This window comes from Lepeophtheirus salmonis, chromosome 10 (genome assembly GCF_016086655.4).
Source record: "Lepeophtheirus salmonis chromosome 10, UVic_Lsal_1.4, whole genome shotgun sequence".
In the NCBI taxonomy this organism is placed as follows: Eukaryota; Metazoa; Arthropoda; class Copepoda; order Siphonostomatoida; family Caligidae; genus Lepeophtheirus; species Lepeophtheirus salmonis.
This window is the reverse complement of record NC_052140.2, coordinates 18,370,466-18,389,762: the sequence shown is the minus strand read 5'-3', so window position 1 is coordinate 18,389,762 and position 19,297 is coordinate 18,370,466. Positions and strand designations below refer to the sequence as shown.

Below are 19,297 nucleotides of genomic sequence, written 5' to 3'. Positions count from 1 at the left end.
CGGGGGTGACAAAAACGCAGTGAACTTCTAGTTTACGATTGTTGGGGTTGTTTTCCTCCAAAGACTGTTTAAATATTCTTAACAGGCCCATTATAGACGCTAACATTTTGGGATACTTAGAAACCATTCAAATGTTTAGTTGATCAATTTAAGATTAAAAATAGCATATTATGACGAGGAAAAAAATCCAAAAAGGCCCCCGTGACCCAGATAGGAACCGTTTAATTGAATAACGTATCACTAGTATCAGTGAATTGAAATAATTAATAATAAATGCAAAGCAACAAAAAGGACCACAAAAACATTTTCAATTCAAGTCTTATATTTTAACCTTATTCTTTACGATATATTCATTTTTTTATGGAAGCCATCATTTTGAATTTAGGATTACTTTGTAACTGAGACAAACTCTTAAGTAATGTGACCGCCCCGTAATTTACGTTTTCTGTTCTTTAGTATGTAATGTGATGTACAGTAGTACTCCGAGTAACAGATATACAAAAATTATTTAAAAATGTTGCATTTAGATTTAAATATAATGCTACATGAATTAATCTATCGAAAAAACAGGGACTGATCTGGCTGAATGTTGGTGTGTGGTTTTCCAGTGGATGCTACTAACTAAACATAAACTCAATACACGACAAAGGGGCAATCTCTCAAAATTTGTTCGAATTTTTCAAACGACCCTCCTCATTTAGAGTTAAGTGTGTACGCCTTATTGGGCTCTGAGTAGAATTTGTAATCTAAATCGTCAAAATACCCACCTATGTCCTTGTTAGATACAAAGAATGGAGGTATGTATATTTCAATGATCTTCACCCAAACATTTTTCAGGGATTCAATGATATTTTTTGGGTTGATTCATATGATTTACAACTTTATCAACTCTTGTAAATTGAATATTTTACTTTCAATTATACAGTGCCTTGACTTAATTCTTAATAATATATTACTTCATTTTACAAAAAAAATTATAATCAAATATTTATTTTTTTCTTTTCAAGGATAACGATAGTTGCAAGGATATCAATGACGAAACCAATTTTCAACATGATAGTATAGAAAGTGATCCACCATCTTCCCCTGTACCAACAAAGCCAAATATGCATCATAAGGCTTGGTAAGATACTTTAACATTCGCTCTGCTTTATCTTTGATAAAAGGTTAACATTTTTTAAAATAACTTTTTCATAATGTGAGGTTAAGTTCTTTTTTTAAAATATAATAAGTTATTGATGAAATTTATAAAAGGTGTAACTTGAATAATATGAGACACATGTCAAAATCACCTATATTTTTTAATCTAGTGTAGCCATGTACCTAAAACATTCACAGTAAATGTACTTTAATGTTGTCCATTAATAATTTTTAGAATTTATCTCTAACACACAAAAATATTTGAAGTTAGAAGCCCATATTACTATATCCTCAGGGTTATATATTGTATACTTTGTTTATCAAGTTAACTTTGTTTACACAACAAATTTATTTCACTTATTGGTTGTAATTAAAAAATATGTTAAAAAAAAAGTTACAATAAAATGCATACGTTTTTTACATGTGTGGAACAGTTAGTTTGAATACAATATGGCCGCAAAATGATATCATTTATTATCACATTTAAAAAAAAAAAGAAACTCCAGAATGAATATTTAAGTGTATACTATGGTAAGGACTCATATTAAACACGTTACCCCTACAATATAAAACTAAAGCTGAATAATAACATTTATCCTTTTATCATGCGTGTACAATATGTTATTTCTAGACACTGTATATAACATAATCTTCTAACATCTACAATTATTCTTTTAAAATGAAAGAGGTTCTGTGATTTAAAATATGCCCTGTTTGTGGCATTATAGATTATAATTTTTGAAAACAAAACTCGACTCACCTTGCATTTTTTTCCCCAAAGAAGAAACGTTTTAATTCAGAGATTTTAAGAGATAATTATTGAGGTTTGAAGATAATATTATGAAAAGTTCTTCAAATTTTTATTTGCATCATTGATGTGATAAAGCACCTTAACTTATGATTTTTTAAAAATCAATTTTTATTTAGACAGCTAAAAAATAATCTTAAACTACACTTAGTATGAAAAAAACAACAACTTAAGAATGGAATGTATTGTGGTAAACCTTTTTTACAAACAATATACTTAATATTTGATCGTTATAAATTTTCAAAAAGTTTGGTTTATTTAATTATGCAAATTTTCAATTCAAATTCATAATTTTATTTATGCATATATATGATGAGTAATATAAAAAAAGCTCAAACCCACTTGGTATTTTGCCAATTCTTCCAACTATAGAATTATTATACATAATTTGTTGTGAATTGTTCAAGCCTAAACAAAAATTCATTATAACAGTACCAATCAACATTTTAAAAACTGATTAGGGGAATAGAATTTAAAAAAAAGACAGTTGACATAAAAATATAGTGTCAGTTTTTTGGTGTTAGTGAGATACCACCGTGCTATGGACACAATAAAGTATAGTTAAGTACTTGAAATGAACACAAATGAAATCGGAGGATTCTAGCTGGACTTGATAAAAATATTCAAAGACCTTTCTTGTGTGCAAAGACATTTTTCTACCTCTGAATAACAAACAAGCAACGCTAGTCAACAAAGGTTTGTCTTTAGATTAGAAATTATATGACTTTTAAAGGGAAAGTTATCTTTTAAAGGTTTTTTTTTATTTTCTTACAAAAAATATTTTTGTAAGATTCAAAAACAGATTTAAAACACTTATAACAATTTGGAATATAAAAATTAGTACTTACATAGTATTGTCTTTTATTTGGTTCTTTCAAGACTTAAATAACACCAAATCGTTTAGATGTTAACAAAACTTTATTTAAAAAAAAACTTTGTATGCCCCCAAAGTAGACACTTAGAATAATAAAAATAATTTTTATATATCTCAATGGAAAAACAATCAACATTTCAATTCATAACCAAGAAAAGTTGAGATTTTGTTGACATGTAACTAATGAATTTGTGATAAAATCGTTTTAACAAAAACTATGTCATATATGAAAATAAATTTTTTTCTACAGAATGATTATTTACAATCTGATATAAAATATTCAAGCAAGGCAAAAAATATATAAAATACCAGAAATTATCTTGACATTATCACTTAACTGATGTGTCTTAAAGACAATTTAAAATGTTTTATAGTTACAACCTTTTTATATGTTAAAAAAAGGTAAGTCTTTATCTTTTAAATTTGATAAACGAATTTTTATATTTTTTTTTACCCTGAAGCATTCCATTTCTTTTCTTTTTAAATATTATGTAACTTAATGATTATAAAAGGATTTTTAAAATGTAATGTACTATTAAAAATAAACAGATATTGTGTTTTTCTACAAAATAATACATTTTGTAAAAAAAAATATATTTTATTAGAATATATATTTTTTTTTTTAAATTTAAAGATTTTTTCGGGTACACCAAAGAAGTTTGCCCAATCGTCATAGTTTTATTTTTCTTAGGAAATTGGAGACAACGACAGTGAAAAGTTGAAATTCAATTATCGCAACCTTTAAATACAGAGAAAATAACTTTGCAAAACGAAGAATATATTATTGGAGTAGGAGGTAGGAGCTTCGAGCTTTTTCGAGATATTCGTACAATTAGTATTTTAGAGGATCATCAAAATAGATGAAAAGTATCATCTTTTGGAATATTTGTTTATTGAGGGATGAGGCAAGAGGAGATCATATCGTGGCAACAGTCGTAGTCTTTACATAATGGGTTGCAATCTCCTCTTGCCTCATTTCTCAATCCATAGATCAACCATGAGACCCTCTACTCAGACTCCATTAATATATTTTTTACGTTGCTACACTTTCTAAATTTATTTATTTATTATTAAAAGTTTGCAATAATTTAATTTGAGCTTTCCGCTGTCGTTGACTTCAATTTTAAAATGGAAGGATAAAGTTATGACCTGCGGTCAAACTTTTACAATGTGTACCCGAATTTCACCTTATATTGATGTATTTTCTTTATTTTTTTTTCAATAATAGAAAATCGTAGAGAGCATCAAAAAACATAAAGTATTTTTATTTGTTAAACGTTTGTTAAAAATCAATTTGAGAATCGAAAGAGAATCAAATTTGGAATTAGAATATATGAGACTTTCTTTTTGGTCTGAGTAATTTAAAGTAAATTTAAAATAATTTTTTTAAGGATCCCAATAATTTAAGCCACTGAGTCTATGGGACCCTTTTTGTAAACCTGATTACTTGTCATTAAGACTCCAGAGAAAGATCAAAATTAGAAATGAATCATCACTTTCAACTACTCCATGATCAAAGACGTCTTTTATCTCAGGACAAAAAAGAAAAATTTATTCACTAGCATGTAGTTTCATTAAATAACACTACATGCCGTTTACAAAATATATAAGCACAACCGATTTTTTTTTTCATTTCCTGGGGTATAAATTGCCTTTGCTCTATGATCGGCTAATAGAACAGGGATGGTCTGCTAAACTCATGGTTCAGTACGTACCGCGGTATACCTTTCACGGTATGCAGTTTGCTACTGGAGAATAGTAAAATGTATTTTTTTAATAGAATTAATGTAATGTTTCAAGTTTTCTATATATATTATTCTATAATAATTTTTTTCTATAAATATAAACCATTCTTAAATATACTTCACTTTTTTAAAAGTGACCATTGATATACAATATACATGGTTGATATTGTACTAGACTGTTACCAATTTTGAGTATATTTAATAAACAAAATTAAATTCCTTCACAAAATTTGATGAATTATGTTATATAAGTGTTTATTTTAATAATCAAGATTGAATAAGTAGTAATAATTTTTGGCCTGGTATCAATTATCCAGTATAAGATTCGCTTTCAAAGAACTTTGCAAATTTCACATTATGAAAATGAATTGAAAAAATTGTTATTTTGTATACTAGAAATTGAAACAATTAGTAGATTCTCATACAGAACTCCGATTAAAACTCAGTAGCTGAATTACAATTAGCTTGCTTTAAGAAATATTATGTCAAACCATTATGTGGCAATATATATTTTTGACAGCAAGCGTACTTTCTTATTACCCAAACACATAATAACGATTTTCTAAGAAAGGTATTTTATAATAATACCAGTTTTGGAGATGAAAGAATTAAAACATGCCGATGAGTAAATGTTTTTAAAATTGACCCAGGTATTATTTAACGTGAAATAAACTGTTTGGTATTTATAAAGCTAAAACTTTTAATTAGTTTCAAAATGAATATCATATAAAATGATCAAAGTAATATTAAGTGAAAATATGGGAGTATACTAATTTTAAATGTTTAAAAAATTTACTTTCAGTGGAACAGATGGTGGAATTGTGCTAACAAAGTTAACTAAAACCAATACTTCAATGGACAAATCGATGGTAATTTACCTTACTTATTTTGGCTTTGTATACAAATGTTGATCATTAGTTAACTCTCACATTAACTGATAAACAATTTTTATAAATAAATATATTAGGATCAAGTAATTGATTATATCATTTGGAAGCAAATACAAAATACTTTGGTATTAGGTTATTTATTTCTTATAGCCATGAAATAGTAAATAACTTTTATTAACAACTTTCTTTCATCACAAATATCGTATAGTCTGTAAACATGTAAAAACTGTATTGTTTTTATATTCCGCTTACAGGATAAGTAACTTTAAACAGATGTTGTGAATATTGCTAAGCGTTGAAACACTTACAGGGTGTAACCTCTATTTAACAAACAACATCATTCTTGATCAAATGTATTTTTTCCAAAAATAATCCTCCGATTTTAATAAAAACTAATGTCAAATGAAAACTGAATAAAAAAATATTATTATTATATAATTCTTAGACAGACGTGTATCTTTATATTCTATTTGAAATTGTTTTGTAGTGTTTTAAAAACTCCAGAATTTAGTAAAACTTGTCAATAGACAACATAATAATTAAAAATATGTTCCTCTTTTAACCATAAGGAATAAACCTATAAAGACTAACTCGCTAATCCTCTCCTTCCTTTTTTTAAAATTTATAATCAATAAACATTCTCTCTTTTCCGTTTGTACAATAATTCGGTTTTTGGATTTGTAATTTTTTATAGTGTATTTTGAAACAACAGCCTATACTTTAAACAACTTTAAGACAAGAGGAATATATCTTGTTTTTTGAAGAAAATCGGCTTATTGCCGTCCAAAGCCTAGGAATCTGGTCCAAACAGTATGAAAGTTAGCCAATTGTACGTAACCAAGAATTCTGAACAACTTTTATGTGATATCTTAAGTCTGTATGGGTGTCTGCCTTTGAAATACATACAATTATAATATCATGTTATAGTAGATAAATTCCTTTGTTGTTAAAATGGGCTCAAATCGACCTCTGAAACGGACTAGGTATCGATGACAGTCTCCTTTGGCAGATTCCAACATTCCTCCCATATACTGCACATTTATGTTGCAGGAAGATCTGTTGGTATGTCGCTCCGACGGACCTTAAAAAAAAAGTCTATGAAGTTGAGCTTTGGTGAGTTTTTTGGGTCCAACAAATTCAAAAAAAATCCGTAAACCAGGTCAACGTTTTCTTTGTAATAGGCTTTGCAGTTGATAAGTAATTAATCAAATCTCACTCATATAGTTATTTCCTGACTATCCAGTCAAATCCCCTGTCCAATTTGAAGAATATTGTAATTTAAATATAGTCTAGTCCGGTGCAAATCTCATCAAGGACACTTTGTTTTTTCCTCAATTGTGGAATAAATACTTCGATGCCCGATGCCATTTTTTTAAGTGACGCCACACACTTCTGGCGAGCCGCCAAAATAAAGAGACAATGTCCTTCCTGCAGATGTTGTCAAAGTTCGTTGTTAAACGTCCACTGCTATATGTATTGTTTTTCGCAGAACTACACAGAATTAGGGTTGACTTAGTAATGATTAAATTTGACACAACATATCAATAAATGTTTACTGTTTTTTGAGTCTATTAAGAGATGATTTTTTTTCACAAATTGTGTTTCAATGCGACCCGTCATATATTAGAACTGCTCCTGTAGTCAGGACAGCTGCAAAAATTTCTTTAAAATTTAGCTTTGATTTTGAAATTAAATCATATTTTTAGAAAAATTGATAATTTGATACTTTCTATGTTTTAAATTATTTAATTTCAATGTATAATAGAAGATTAAGATATATTAAGATCATGTATTAGTATTTTAAGTAGGATAAATTCATTAAACAATCCTCTTTAAAGATCTGTTCTAGCAAACAAATATATTTTATATAAAGCGTTTCCATGTGACAGGCCTAAACAACCAACTTTTATACAAATCAAAACAATATTTTCATTAATATTAAGGGAAAGAGTGAACCATTGAGTGTCAAAATGAGACCAACAATTAAAAGGACTTTAACCTTACTATCTATGTATCAAAAATCTATCTTCCTGTTGTTAAGTTTTATTAGATATCTGACCATGAAATGTTTTCAAACTATGTAATTAGATCGTTATAAAATCAAATTTTCATATTATTAATAGAAATTGACTTTTACAATTGAAAGAAAAAGATTTTTTTTTCAATTTTTATACATTTTTTTAGTAGTTATTACTTTAGTTAAAATCAAATATCATTATTTATAACTTTAACCTGTATTAAAGGCATAAGAACACTTCAATACATGAATTTTAATTTGTATGTGAAAAAAATTAATTTTTAAATTCTAATGACTTTATAATTGATCAATTATGTTAATTAGGAAAAATTTACTCCATAGGTAGTGAAAATAAGCAGGCGTCTTCATTATTATATACTGATCATAATTATTATTCTGTAAAAAAAAAAAAAACAAGTGCTTACGGCATAATTATTCAAAATTTGCTGTTCCCCATATATGGACATCATCCATTAAAGTAAATTTTTATTTAAAAAGCCTTTTGATCGAATTTAATCAAGATTTATCAGAAATTAATATATAATAATTAATTTTATAGAGCAAAAATAATATCTATGATCCCCAAACATGTCTTCACATTCAATTTTTATGTAATATATGACGTCAGTGAAAAATTATATAATTAATAAAGAATAATTTAGCAATATTTGTTAGAAATGGCCTCTTTGAGCTGAGTGTTACAGTATTTTAAACTTATCTTCAATGAAAGAGTTTGAAATGTTGATACAAAAATCAAATTATCTCAACAAAAAAAAAATCAATCATTAATAATCATGGTATAAAAAAAAGTGATTAAGGTATTACAAAAACATTGTTGTGCAATGTCCCTGTCTATTATAAATCAATTTGCCTGAACACATTATTGCTCTACATTCTGTGGGAAGAAGAGCGTGCTGCACCCAATGATTCCTTTTGAAATGAGGAATTCAATAGTGACATTTTTGAAAAGGGTTCTCAATCATCATCTTCCACCATTTAAAGTCTATCTATAACGGCGGATATTTGTAGATGGATCAATACTTTTAAGTATTTCTTGTTAATATCTGCTGATAAATTATTTATATACGGAAAACTTACCGGGACTCCTACGGTGGGAGCAAAAATTTTATAGAAACAAGGGGGGCGAGTGCCTCTTATCAGGAATATTAAAAACTCCAGACATTTTTTCTGGGACTGTTCGATGTAAAATTATGAAATATATGAAAATATTTGTTTTAGTATTTCTTTGGATGTAAACTCGATAGGTGTAAATATGAGGAGAAAACAAAGGGCTCCTGATACTCATAAACATTCGTGTTTTATTGAATATTTAGTGGTATTTTATTTGCAATTATTGTGATAACTATTTTTGTAACCAATTTCATTGTCTGTAACTTTAGAATAAAGACAATAAAAAAAAATCTAAGACAAATTAATAAAAAGACAGAACCTATGCCTCATATTTAAGATTATACTTAAAGAAATACTCACATCTTCAGTTTTAATTGGAATTTCTACAAAAGTGAGACTGAATTTTATTTTAATAATAATTTGCTTTTGTTTGTATTTATAAATATTGCCTGTATCTTCAAAGACAACAAAATGAAAGGCAAAAAAATTATGGTACTGAAAGTGCTCTTGCGCCAGAACAACCTTAACGAGATTGTCCAAAAGCAAGCTTCTTTTGAATGTGTCCAGGAACATGTTGCTTCAAGAAACCTCGATCTTCATTCTTGGGATTTTTACATCTAGTCAAAAGTTGAAGGAGCTGCTTAGAGTAAACTTCACGTCTCTGTGAAATCTTTGGAGTACATATCAAGGCCGCATGGGCTGACTTGTCAGAAAACTACCTTAGTAAGGTTTGTGTGGCTTTCAGGAGGAGAGTGGAGGCCGTCATTCAGAGTGAAAGAGACAATATTGAATAAAAATGTCAAATTAAGTAATAATTCATTCATTTTGATATCTTTTTCTTCAGAAACTAGTTCTTAATAAAGTTAGTAAAAGACTCTTCAGTGTTAACTTAAATGATGCATGTGGTAAATAACAGCAAATACCATGAACATTTTATTAATATTGTTCTTCAAAAAAATATTTTTACCTCTCAAAATTAGTTTTTACCCAAAAATATATAAATAATAAGAAAAGTAGACAAAAAAGATCGATTTTTGATCATAATGATATGCATAACATTGTACCTACTGTCTCTTTTGCATGAATGGCTCATTGATATGAGTAATAATATTTCATGTTGGAAAAACATTTTAAAACCATAAAGGATAATAGATTGAAATGCATGCAAAAAATAAATATTTTTGTAATAAAAAAAGTGTAACAGTTGTTTGTAACTTTAAGAAAAAAATTACTTTTGTAGGACTGTTGCAAAAACACTGATAAATGTGAGTGAATTTGTATTTAAGCAAATACATGTGCAAGGACACTTTGGCGAAAGCCACTTTGCAAATTTACCTTTTTTCTGAATGGGCAGTTTAGGGGGGATATATATAACAGTTAAGTCTTGTTTAAGACATGAGGTTAAATTTGTCACAAATTTTAACACAAATAATCCAAATACATTTGGAATACAATTAAATAGAAGTATTAGCATTTTCCAAAAGGATTGAGACAGGTTTGTTCGAAAGGAAAGGAGAAGAGTTGGCTTCAAAATTCTACCAGCATCGATTTTCTCATGAATTTTATATTGGAGATACATTCAATAGTTATTCAGAGACTAAATAGCTAATGACTACATACCACATTCGCACATGTTTGTCCATTCGTCGCTGAACATAGAGACTCACAATTTTTGCAGGTACTTTTTGATACACTACAATCTGGGCCGAAACAGTTTTTTATATCAACACCGATCTCACTATTGTCTACCATGATGTCTTTCCTAGTCTTTCGATTGTTAAAGACAATGATTCGGATGGGGTTCAACTGTAAACACAAGCAATTTTTGGTTCAAGCCCTGCCTGCCGAGTCCACGGTAAGCCAAGAGACGATGAGAGAGTACTGTGGACGACAGGAAAGTGGGGTTTCTTGCTTAAAGAAGAACAAAAATCAACGGAAGGAACTACAGCTCATGTGGAACAACGCAAGTCCCAACATAGTCAAAAAGACCAGGCATTATTTAACACAGAGAAAGTTGGAAACGATCAAACAGAGTCCCTACATTCTGAACCTCAATCTCTGTGACCGATGTCTCTTCCGTCCGAACGTTTATACATTACACGTGGTTTTCATCGAGTGATGAAGTTAATGAACGAAGAGGAGCTCTCAAGGCAGTTGTGGGAATTGGAGAACCATTACCACGTTATTCCAGCCGGACGATACTATGCGACATTATTAAGTACTTTTTTGTAAAGTTTTGTACATAATTTCTTGTTTTATAGGGGTATTCACCGTCATTTCAAAACAATCTTATAATCTAATAATTAAATCTTTATTCTCACTGTTTTTGATTTTACATTGAGAAATTAAAGATAAAAGAAAATATGTTGGAAATATATTTAAATCTGTTTAGTGGGATCACATGAACACAATGTTTTTCTCTTAGAACATCTTTTTTTGATGGTGTTTTTTTTTGGATTTTATATCCATATAAGATAAAATGAAAAAGTTGCATTCAAACTTCTTTAAAAGTATTGCTCGTCGTTTACGGCTTAATAGGACATTAATTATTGACCACACTGCATGTAATTATGTTTTTTGTACGAGTTATAAAATTTATTGCTTATTTGTTGTTAGTTTTGGAAGTTATACCTTTGATAATCTTATTACTACAAACAGAAATATAATTTTCATTTTGAATATATTTTATTTGCTAATATTATAACTGCATTAAAAAAGTTATTATGTTCATTGTGTTATTCAATAAAAAATGTTAAGAATTTTTTTGTATATCTAGATAGTAACAAAATTAAATATTGAATTTTTTATTGCAATATGTAAAATAGATTGAGTCGAAAATCAGTATTTGAGAAATACTTATTAATTACAATATTTTTTATACAAACAAATTTGTCCGTCACAAATTTAAATCAAGTTAAGCATTAACCAACAAAGAGTGACAAGTGTTAATGGTGCAAATAATTAAAATTAAAATCAGAAAACTTTCAATTTTAAAATTCAACAAGATATAATTTATTAATTAACAATAGAATTTCAACTAAATTATTACTAGAAATACATGTGTATCTGAGCACTCATAATAACTAATGTAGCCAAAATTAGTGACAACGATGGCTTCCAGGGGGTGGCTGAAGGCCTGGCACCTGCTGCAGATGTAGTCCTCTTTCATGACGTACCAGTGTTGGCTGATAAATTTTTGAAGGGGCCTCGGTGTTTGGATGACGCACACTGCAAGCCTTCTCATCCCGAAGATGTAGTCGAGGGGTTTGCATCAGTTCCTGTATGGGGGTTCAAAAGTGCTTCTTTCACCTCACAAAGTTCTTTCCACTAACTTTTTTGATAGCTCTCTAGACAGATTGTTTAGAAACCCCGAGATCTCTTGCATAGTCCCTCAAGGGCTTGAGGAGATTTGCTAGGGGAGTTTTCTTTAACTCTCTGGGTCCAGTATGGCGTATTCCACAAAGAAAATCTTCCTCTCTAATGTTTCGGACTTGAAGACGGCGTAGATGGTGGTTCAGGAGATGCCCAACTGCTTAGAGTGCGCGAATGAAAATTTGTCGATCCCGTTCAAGTTCTATTTTCTTGACTTTTTCGTAAGCTACAAACCTTAAATTTGTGTGGTCTTGTAACGAATTGTATATGATTATATATTCCGACATAATAATTAATTTTAAACTCTCAACCTTGATCAATTATTGAATGAGTAAACACTCAGCTTTCAATTGACCTCATATTAATCATTTATAATATCAGATATTAAAATAATTTATTCATGATATCAAATTGTACATTGGATTGGAAATATTTTGACATTGGTCCATGTCGAGTATACAGAATGGGGACCTAAAATGTGTATTAGCAAGGCAACAATAACCAATAACGTATTTTTTTTGGAATTAAGAAAAGACAACTAACAAAACTGTGACATGTTACAATAATAAACTTAGTTATATTTTTTAATCAATATGCCTTCCTTTACAAAAAAAAACCCGACTAAAAACGCTGAAAAACCAACTGATAGGTCTTTGACGATGACTATGTGTTCATTTCGTGCCACGATGATGGTAGGTCGGAACGAATCCGAATTTAGATAAGAGGTACAGTAGATATTATTATACAAGAATTTATAAACTTAAAAGTACCAGACCGTGCAGAATTATTTACCAATTTTTGTTCAGAACATATCGGGGCCATAATGACATTTGAATGACTTGAGAAACAATTTATTCATACATTTTTAGAATAATAAAATAGTTTGTGATCAAATTTAATCAATGTAGCCACCATTTGACTCAATGACACTGGTCAGGCGACGTCTGAAGCTGCCACAGACTTGCTGGATGTAATTGGCGTCCATGGAGGCCCAGGCCTTGTTGACAGCAGCCTTTAAGGCATTTATGTTCTTGTGTCGTTTTTTGCAGGCCTTGGTCTCCACGTACACCTAGATAGGGAAGTCTATTGGGTTCAGATCTGGGCTCTGAGGGGGCCAGTAGTCCTTGGCCAAAAGTTCATGTTGTCTTTGAGCCACTCCTGAGCTTTCTTGGAAGCGTGGGCGGGTGCTCCATCTTGTTGAAAACCCCAAGGAGAGTTGCCGACTATGGATTTGATCCACGGAAGGACCTTGGACGCCAGAATCTTCACATAATCCTCCGCTGTTAATCTGAGCCAGTGGGGAACCATACCGGCTTCATGGCCTTCCCGTTGGATCTCCAAACATCTCCAAAGCTCACAACACGGTCATTTTGCCTGTTGAAAACAGGATTAACCTTAAAAGTTTTCTCATCTGAAAAAATGATGATGCGTTCAGATGAGCTCTGATATCATTCAAGATTTTCTTGGCACGCTCAAGTCTGACTTCTCGCTGAAGTTCAGTTAGCAGAGGGCGTTCAGTACGCCTCAGGGACTTTCCTCCAGCCCTTTTCAATGCCCTTGAAACAGTTGATGTCAACGTTCCCATCTTTCTGGACATGTCGGCTATGGACCTGTTGGGAGTCCTCTTGAACACTGCCTTTACTTGCCTTGTTGAGACAGTGGGCTTCTTGCCAGCCCCAGGGGAATGCTTGAGATCACCCCCAGCCTCCAAGCGCTTGGAAACGTTGTAAATTGTCTTCAACGAGGCCCAACCTGTTCCTTAATGTTGTTATGAGGCACTCCCGCTCGGAGGAGGGCTGCAATTTCGATCTTCTTTGTTTCCTGATAGGACATGGTATCACGTGTGGAAGTTGTTACGCTCTCACAGGAAGGATTTTTTTTTATTTTAACAGTAAAAATACGAAACAATCAGATAGGTTGCCACAAAACCTCTTAAAAAGTATATTTACACGGCCCGGTATAAGTGGGTTGAGATAAGGTTTGGAAGGAGGGCCACAAGGATGAAGCCTTAAGTCAGCCATATTTTTGCTGCATAATTTTTGGTTCTCCTTGTCTATATGAGGCTGCAATGAACTTGTAATTGTTATAGTTAGTCCAAAGAGAGATACCAGCGGTCTCTGCATCCTTCTCAGTACGGATATCTGCGTGGAGGAGATTGTACAAGTATTGCCTTTTTTGTTATAACATTTACATTTAGAGACATCGAATACAAACAAAACTAGTGTATATTTGTTTCCCGTTTCCTTTAGTGACGTGATTAAATCTCATAATTAAAAAGAACAGCGATAAAATCTTCATTAAATACTACGGCATGTTTTGGTCCCACAAATCAAACTTTCTATGAAATATGTACTTATCAAAAGCAAAACAATAATATTTTATTTTTTCCTAACATAATAGTTTTTAACCACCATTATTTTATAAAATATATATAATTGACATAAACTAAAGTATGATGATCCTATATTTACGATAGCAAAAATAAAAATAAACAGTTATATGAAAAACTATACATTTTTTTTAATGTATATGGTATGTGAAACCTTTAAAACTTAATCCCTAAAGCTCTTATTTTACACAAATTATGAGCTTAATACCCATCCACAACTTCTGATGATACTACATATTCATAATTCGAAAAAATAATCAAAAATGACCCACCCTAACAGACAAATATATTAGGGTGTATTTTTAATTTTTATTTGGTTGAAATGTCCCATTGGTGGAGTCAAAATCCGTTCCTTTTGATTAAAAAAATACTATTGGCAATGCTTGAAGAAAATTGAAAAATGTTCAAAGGTAGTTCGGCGGCCTCAAAGTATTTAAAATTGCTATTTTTTTGAAAAAAAGTGATTTGTTCGTGGATTATTTTGAAAATGGTTCACGATACAGCTTATTATGTTTTATAATTTTTTAAAGATAACTTAATTTACTATAAGAAATATACAAGTCGTTGGAGAAATAAATATTTATAATTTGAATTACAATGCAAAATAGTTGAAGTGAAAACTAATATATATATCGTGTTGCGCACAATTTTTTTTCATTTCCCGCTTTTTCTTCGTGCAAAACAAGATTCTTTGTTATAGTTGTATCAGTTCTTAATTTGGAATGTAGAATCAGCTTCATTAATGGGTCCTTCATAGATGTACCAAACTTCCAATTGTATTCTATGAAGTATCATTCCTTTATTAGTATTAGGACAACTTTATACCCATTAAAGTATACAAATATTTATATATGGAAACAATTTGTTACACAAAAATTTCTTCAAAATGAGTTCCACCATTTGTGGCCACAAAAACTCGGATGCTGCGGAAGTGCTTTTTACCCGCTTGGATGGTCTCTCTGACCATTTGTCCCATGTCGACACGGTGACTGTCTTCAAGTCGTCGACGCTGCTGTAGGAAGTCACACTAACCTTCCTGTTCAAAATGAAGAAGTCCATTACGGTGAGATCTGTGGAAGAAGGGCCACATATTCTTAATCCAAAAGTCCTCAAAAGTGATGAGGCACAACTATTACACAGAATTTGCAGTATGTGAAGGTGCTCCGTCCTGTTGGAAGTAGTAAGACCCTTCCCAGTGTTGTTCCTCGATCCCGAGAAGTATTTGGGACTGTAACAGGTCCATATAGTTGCTGTCCTAAGACTAATGGGTAACCATGTAAATATTGAATAAAGTAATATTTAAAAAAAAAAACATGGCATTAACTCTATAAATTAAGATAGAAAATAACACATTTACTTGGTGTAATCAAAGCAGATTTCTTAGGCTGCACTCTTGACTAAAAGAAAAGAAAATAAATAAACTGGGAAGAAATGTATATAAAAAGAACATTAATATAGATAAAAGATTTGGCCTTTTTATTTATTGAAGATTATTTTTGTAGTAAGACAACCAATAATGCTCCTAATTGGACATAGGAGAGATAAAAAACAACATTTTTTTCAGTATAAATAAATATATTTCAATCCTTCTTAGGAGGCTTTTTAATCGTAACAGATTTGAATAATTGACAAAAAACACACAATCTGGCAATTATGAAGAGTTCACAGACCCATCACATATCTTACTCTATTTTTTATTTATAAATGAATATTAAAAAATTCATTCGTAGATATTACAACCAAATTTTTATAAAAAAAGCCCATCTAAAATATTACCTTATAGAAAAGGTCAATTTCAGATAAATAAGTTAAGTTAAAACGTTTTAAAGAATATTAACTATTATTTTCAGCCTTGATTAACTATTGGAACTTCATTTAAACCAATAGGGTCTCTCAAATATATTGTAGTAGTTCCGTGTTTCAAAAGAAAACTAAATTATAAAAATATTGAATGTGTATTTTGTGGAGAGCGAGGAGAAAGCAGGAGAGTTACTTATGGTCGAATTCATAACCTTGTTAACCCCAGCTGCCTATATAATGAGTCAGGGGGTGGGGAGAAAAAAATGTATTACTGCTATAGAGAGGGAAACCATCAACATTTTAAAGTAGTAGGGTATGAAAAATAGTTTAATATTAAATTTAAACAAAAACGCATTTAAAAAAAGTTAACACAAAAGAAGGGGGAAATTATTATTCAAAGCATCTTTTAAAGAGTGAAGAAAAAAGAAAGTTGCCAAAAGCTTTATATTTTCTTCTAATCTAGGAAGCGTTATTTTCCCCTACATTTTACCCATTTGTAAAAATAATCATATTTTTTCCCTTTCTAATTTCAGACATCTAGCAATGGATTTGATTTCCTACCAAAGAAAAATCGGAATCCCACACCAATCGAATTAGTGGAATATAAAAAAAAGTGGTCTACTCCAGGATATCAATCCTCTTTATTCTCATCTGATGTCAAGCAAACAAGTGATGATAAAACATTAGAAAATAAAGGACTTAACTGCTTAGATGATCTCTCTGATCCTGAGCCTGGAATATCCAAAACTGCAAAGTTCAAAAAGGTACTCACTATGAATCAAATACATCGAGGATCCAGGAAACAAAGAAAACGAAAGAAAGAGAAAACATACGCCAAAAAGGAGAGAAAAGCCACAAAAACGCTTGCTGTAGTTTTGGGTAATTCAGTTGATTTAAATGATAATTTTGTATGGCTAGGCATGGCTCGTTGCAAATAATATATTTACTTTTTCAAAAAAAAATCTAATATAAAATACGCATTATAGTCAAACCAAAAGCAATAAGGGGCAGTGCTGAATTGATAGCTTTCCATTGATTCTTTTCATCTAGAAAAACACAATATGGAATGGACATAGCTCATGGAGAGCACGCTCGAGAGTTATTCTCTTGAACTTAATTTGTGTACGTTCGCGCCCGGTGATTCTTACAGAAAGAGATTTACCATAAGTATATGGATTTCACCATAAGATTCCTTGGTTAGATTGAATAATTGTAATACTATAATGTTTACTAATACTTAATCAGTACAATTCCATCTAACAAATTAAAGGAACATTAAAAAATAACTGTAGTTTCTAATCCAAAAAAATAATTTTTGTGATCAAATTAAATTATTTTAAAACCATGTACATTGTTGAGTGGGTTTTTTTTTCTTGAAAGAACAAAATAAAAAAATTATCAAACATATAAAATGTCTTGTCAGTATTAAAAAATAATGAAAAATCAACTGTTACTTTGAAAGTCTAATGAATTTCTCATTTTTGATCACAATGAAAAATAAAAACCCACAGTTTGTTGGAAAATCATGGACATAAAACTTTATTTTTAGAGATGTAAAAATTCATGCATTTTTTATGCGTGTGATGATACAATATACCATTTATTATTTGTAAAAGCAAATTCCAATATCCGGATCTAATTTCCAGACTTGACTTTTTCTAAAAATAAACAATAAAAAAAAATTTCGCCAAAAAAATATGACATTTGATTGAAAATAAACTAAATTAAAAAAAAAAACCTTTAATTTGTCAACAAAAATAAAGGTAGGAAAATTAAAGGGGGCATTTATTTAAAAAGAAAATAAGTCACATGCAATCGCAACGCACTCGGAAGAAATGATTTTTTTGAATTCAATGTGCGTAGGTTCACACCCAAGTGACTGCTAGAGGAAAAAATACACATTAAATGGATTTCACATAAAATTCTTAAGATAGTTGAAGTAACTATAGTACTATTATGTTTATTTATAATTACTCAATGCAACTCCATCTAACCAACTAAAGTAAGAAAAAAAAGTCAACCATTATTTGAGTCGGAAGAATAAATGTCAGTCTGAAAATTTGAAATTAAAAAAAAAAAAAAAATGTAGCATAGTTCTTATGTTTAAGTGTATCCTTGCACACCTTAAATACTCGCATTTTTATTTTTCTAGTAATATTTTACTCTGTATGTCACAACTGTAAAAAGTTTGTGTTATAGAGGATATTTCCAAATAGTTCTAGATAAAAACAATTCAAGGCAGAACATCTTTATCCATGGGCAAAATAATTTATTGACTAGTGTACAAAATACTTTTTCTCCCGATAAATAATATTGCACTTTCATCTTTTGCAGTTTGTTTCTTGGTCTGCTGGATACCATTTTTTACTTGTAACATTGTCAACGCTGTTTGTATCAAATATCAAATTGATTCTGGACCAGGAGATACAGCTTTTATACTTACAACCTGGCTTGGATATATCAACTCCTGTATCAATCCTTTGATCTATACTATTTTCAATCCGGAATTTAGAAAGGCATTCAAGAAATTATTGGGCCTTGGACATTGATTTAAAAAAAAGTATTTCTTTGGAATCCAAACAGCTAACAAGAGTACAACTATTTTTGTATTTTTTTTTTTTTTTTAAACATAAATCATGATATACCTTCAATAAAACAAATCTTTATAGAAGCCTTATCATACTCTTCAGATATATTCTTTAAATAATCTATATCAATGACATACATACCCAAATAAATATGACTCTGTTATGCAAATAGATAATTATGTGTAGTTTTTTCCCTATTGTTTTCTTTGTTTATATATACATAATATATATTGTGCAAAACATATTAAACATAAGCAAGAAGTTTGTGCAATAATTAAGAGTTGAATTTTGCGTATTGATTATTATTTATTACAAAAGGATTTATAAGAAAATGCTAATAGATTAAAAAGACAAATTTTAGACTCTATAAAAAAATACAATATTACAATAATTTCAGGGTTTGCAAAAGTCATGTACCTGGGGATTATTTAGTTGGGGCATATTTTTGTCTTGTTTTTTTTTTAAATTGGTAATCTGAAGAATAAATTTTCTTTTTCTTAGTAGTCGTCATTATTATTTAATTCCTGAGTAGTGAACATTCTT

General features: G+C 30.0%; 1 protein-coding gene across 2 annotated transcripts in view; it reads left to right on the top strand.

Annotated features, from left to right (window-relative positions):
- Positions 1–19,040, top strand: part of LOC121125647 (dopamine D2-like receptor) — a 161,614-nt gene extending 142,574 nt beyond the window's left edge. For both annotated transcript variants that reach the window (XM_040720840.2, XM_071891573.1), the window contains 4 exons: positions 1,008–1,123; positions 5,370–5,436; positions 16,700–17,045; positions 18,501–19,040. In XM_040720840.2, the coding sequence (XP_040576774.1) occupies positions 1,008–1,123; positions 5,370–5,436; positions 16,700–17,045; positions 18,501–18,715 (744 nt within the window). In that variant the 3' untranslated portion in view covers positions 18,716–19,040. The remainder of the gene's footprint in view (positions 1–1,007; positions 1,124–5,369; positions 5,437–16,699; positions 17,046–18,500) is intronic.
- The last annotated feature ends 257 nt before the right edge of the window (positions 19,041–19,297 follow it).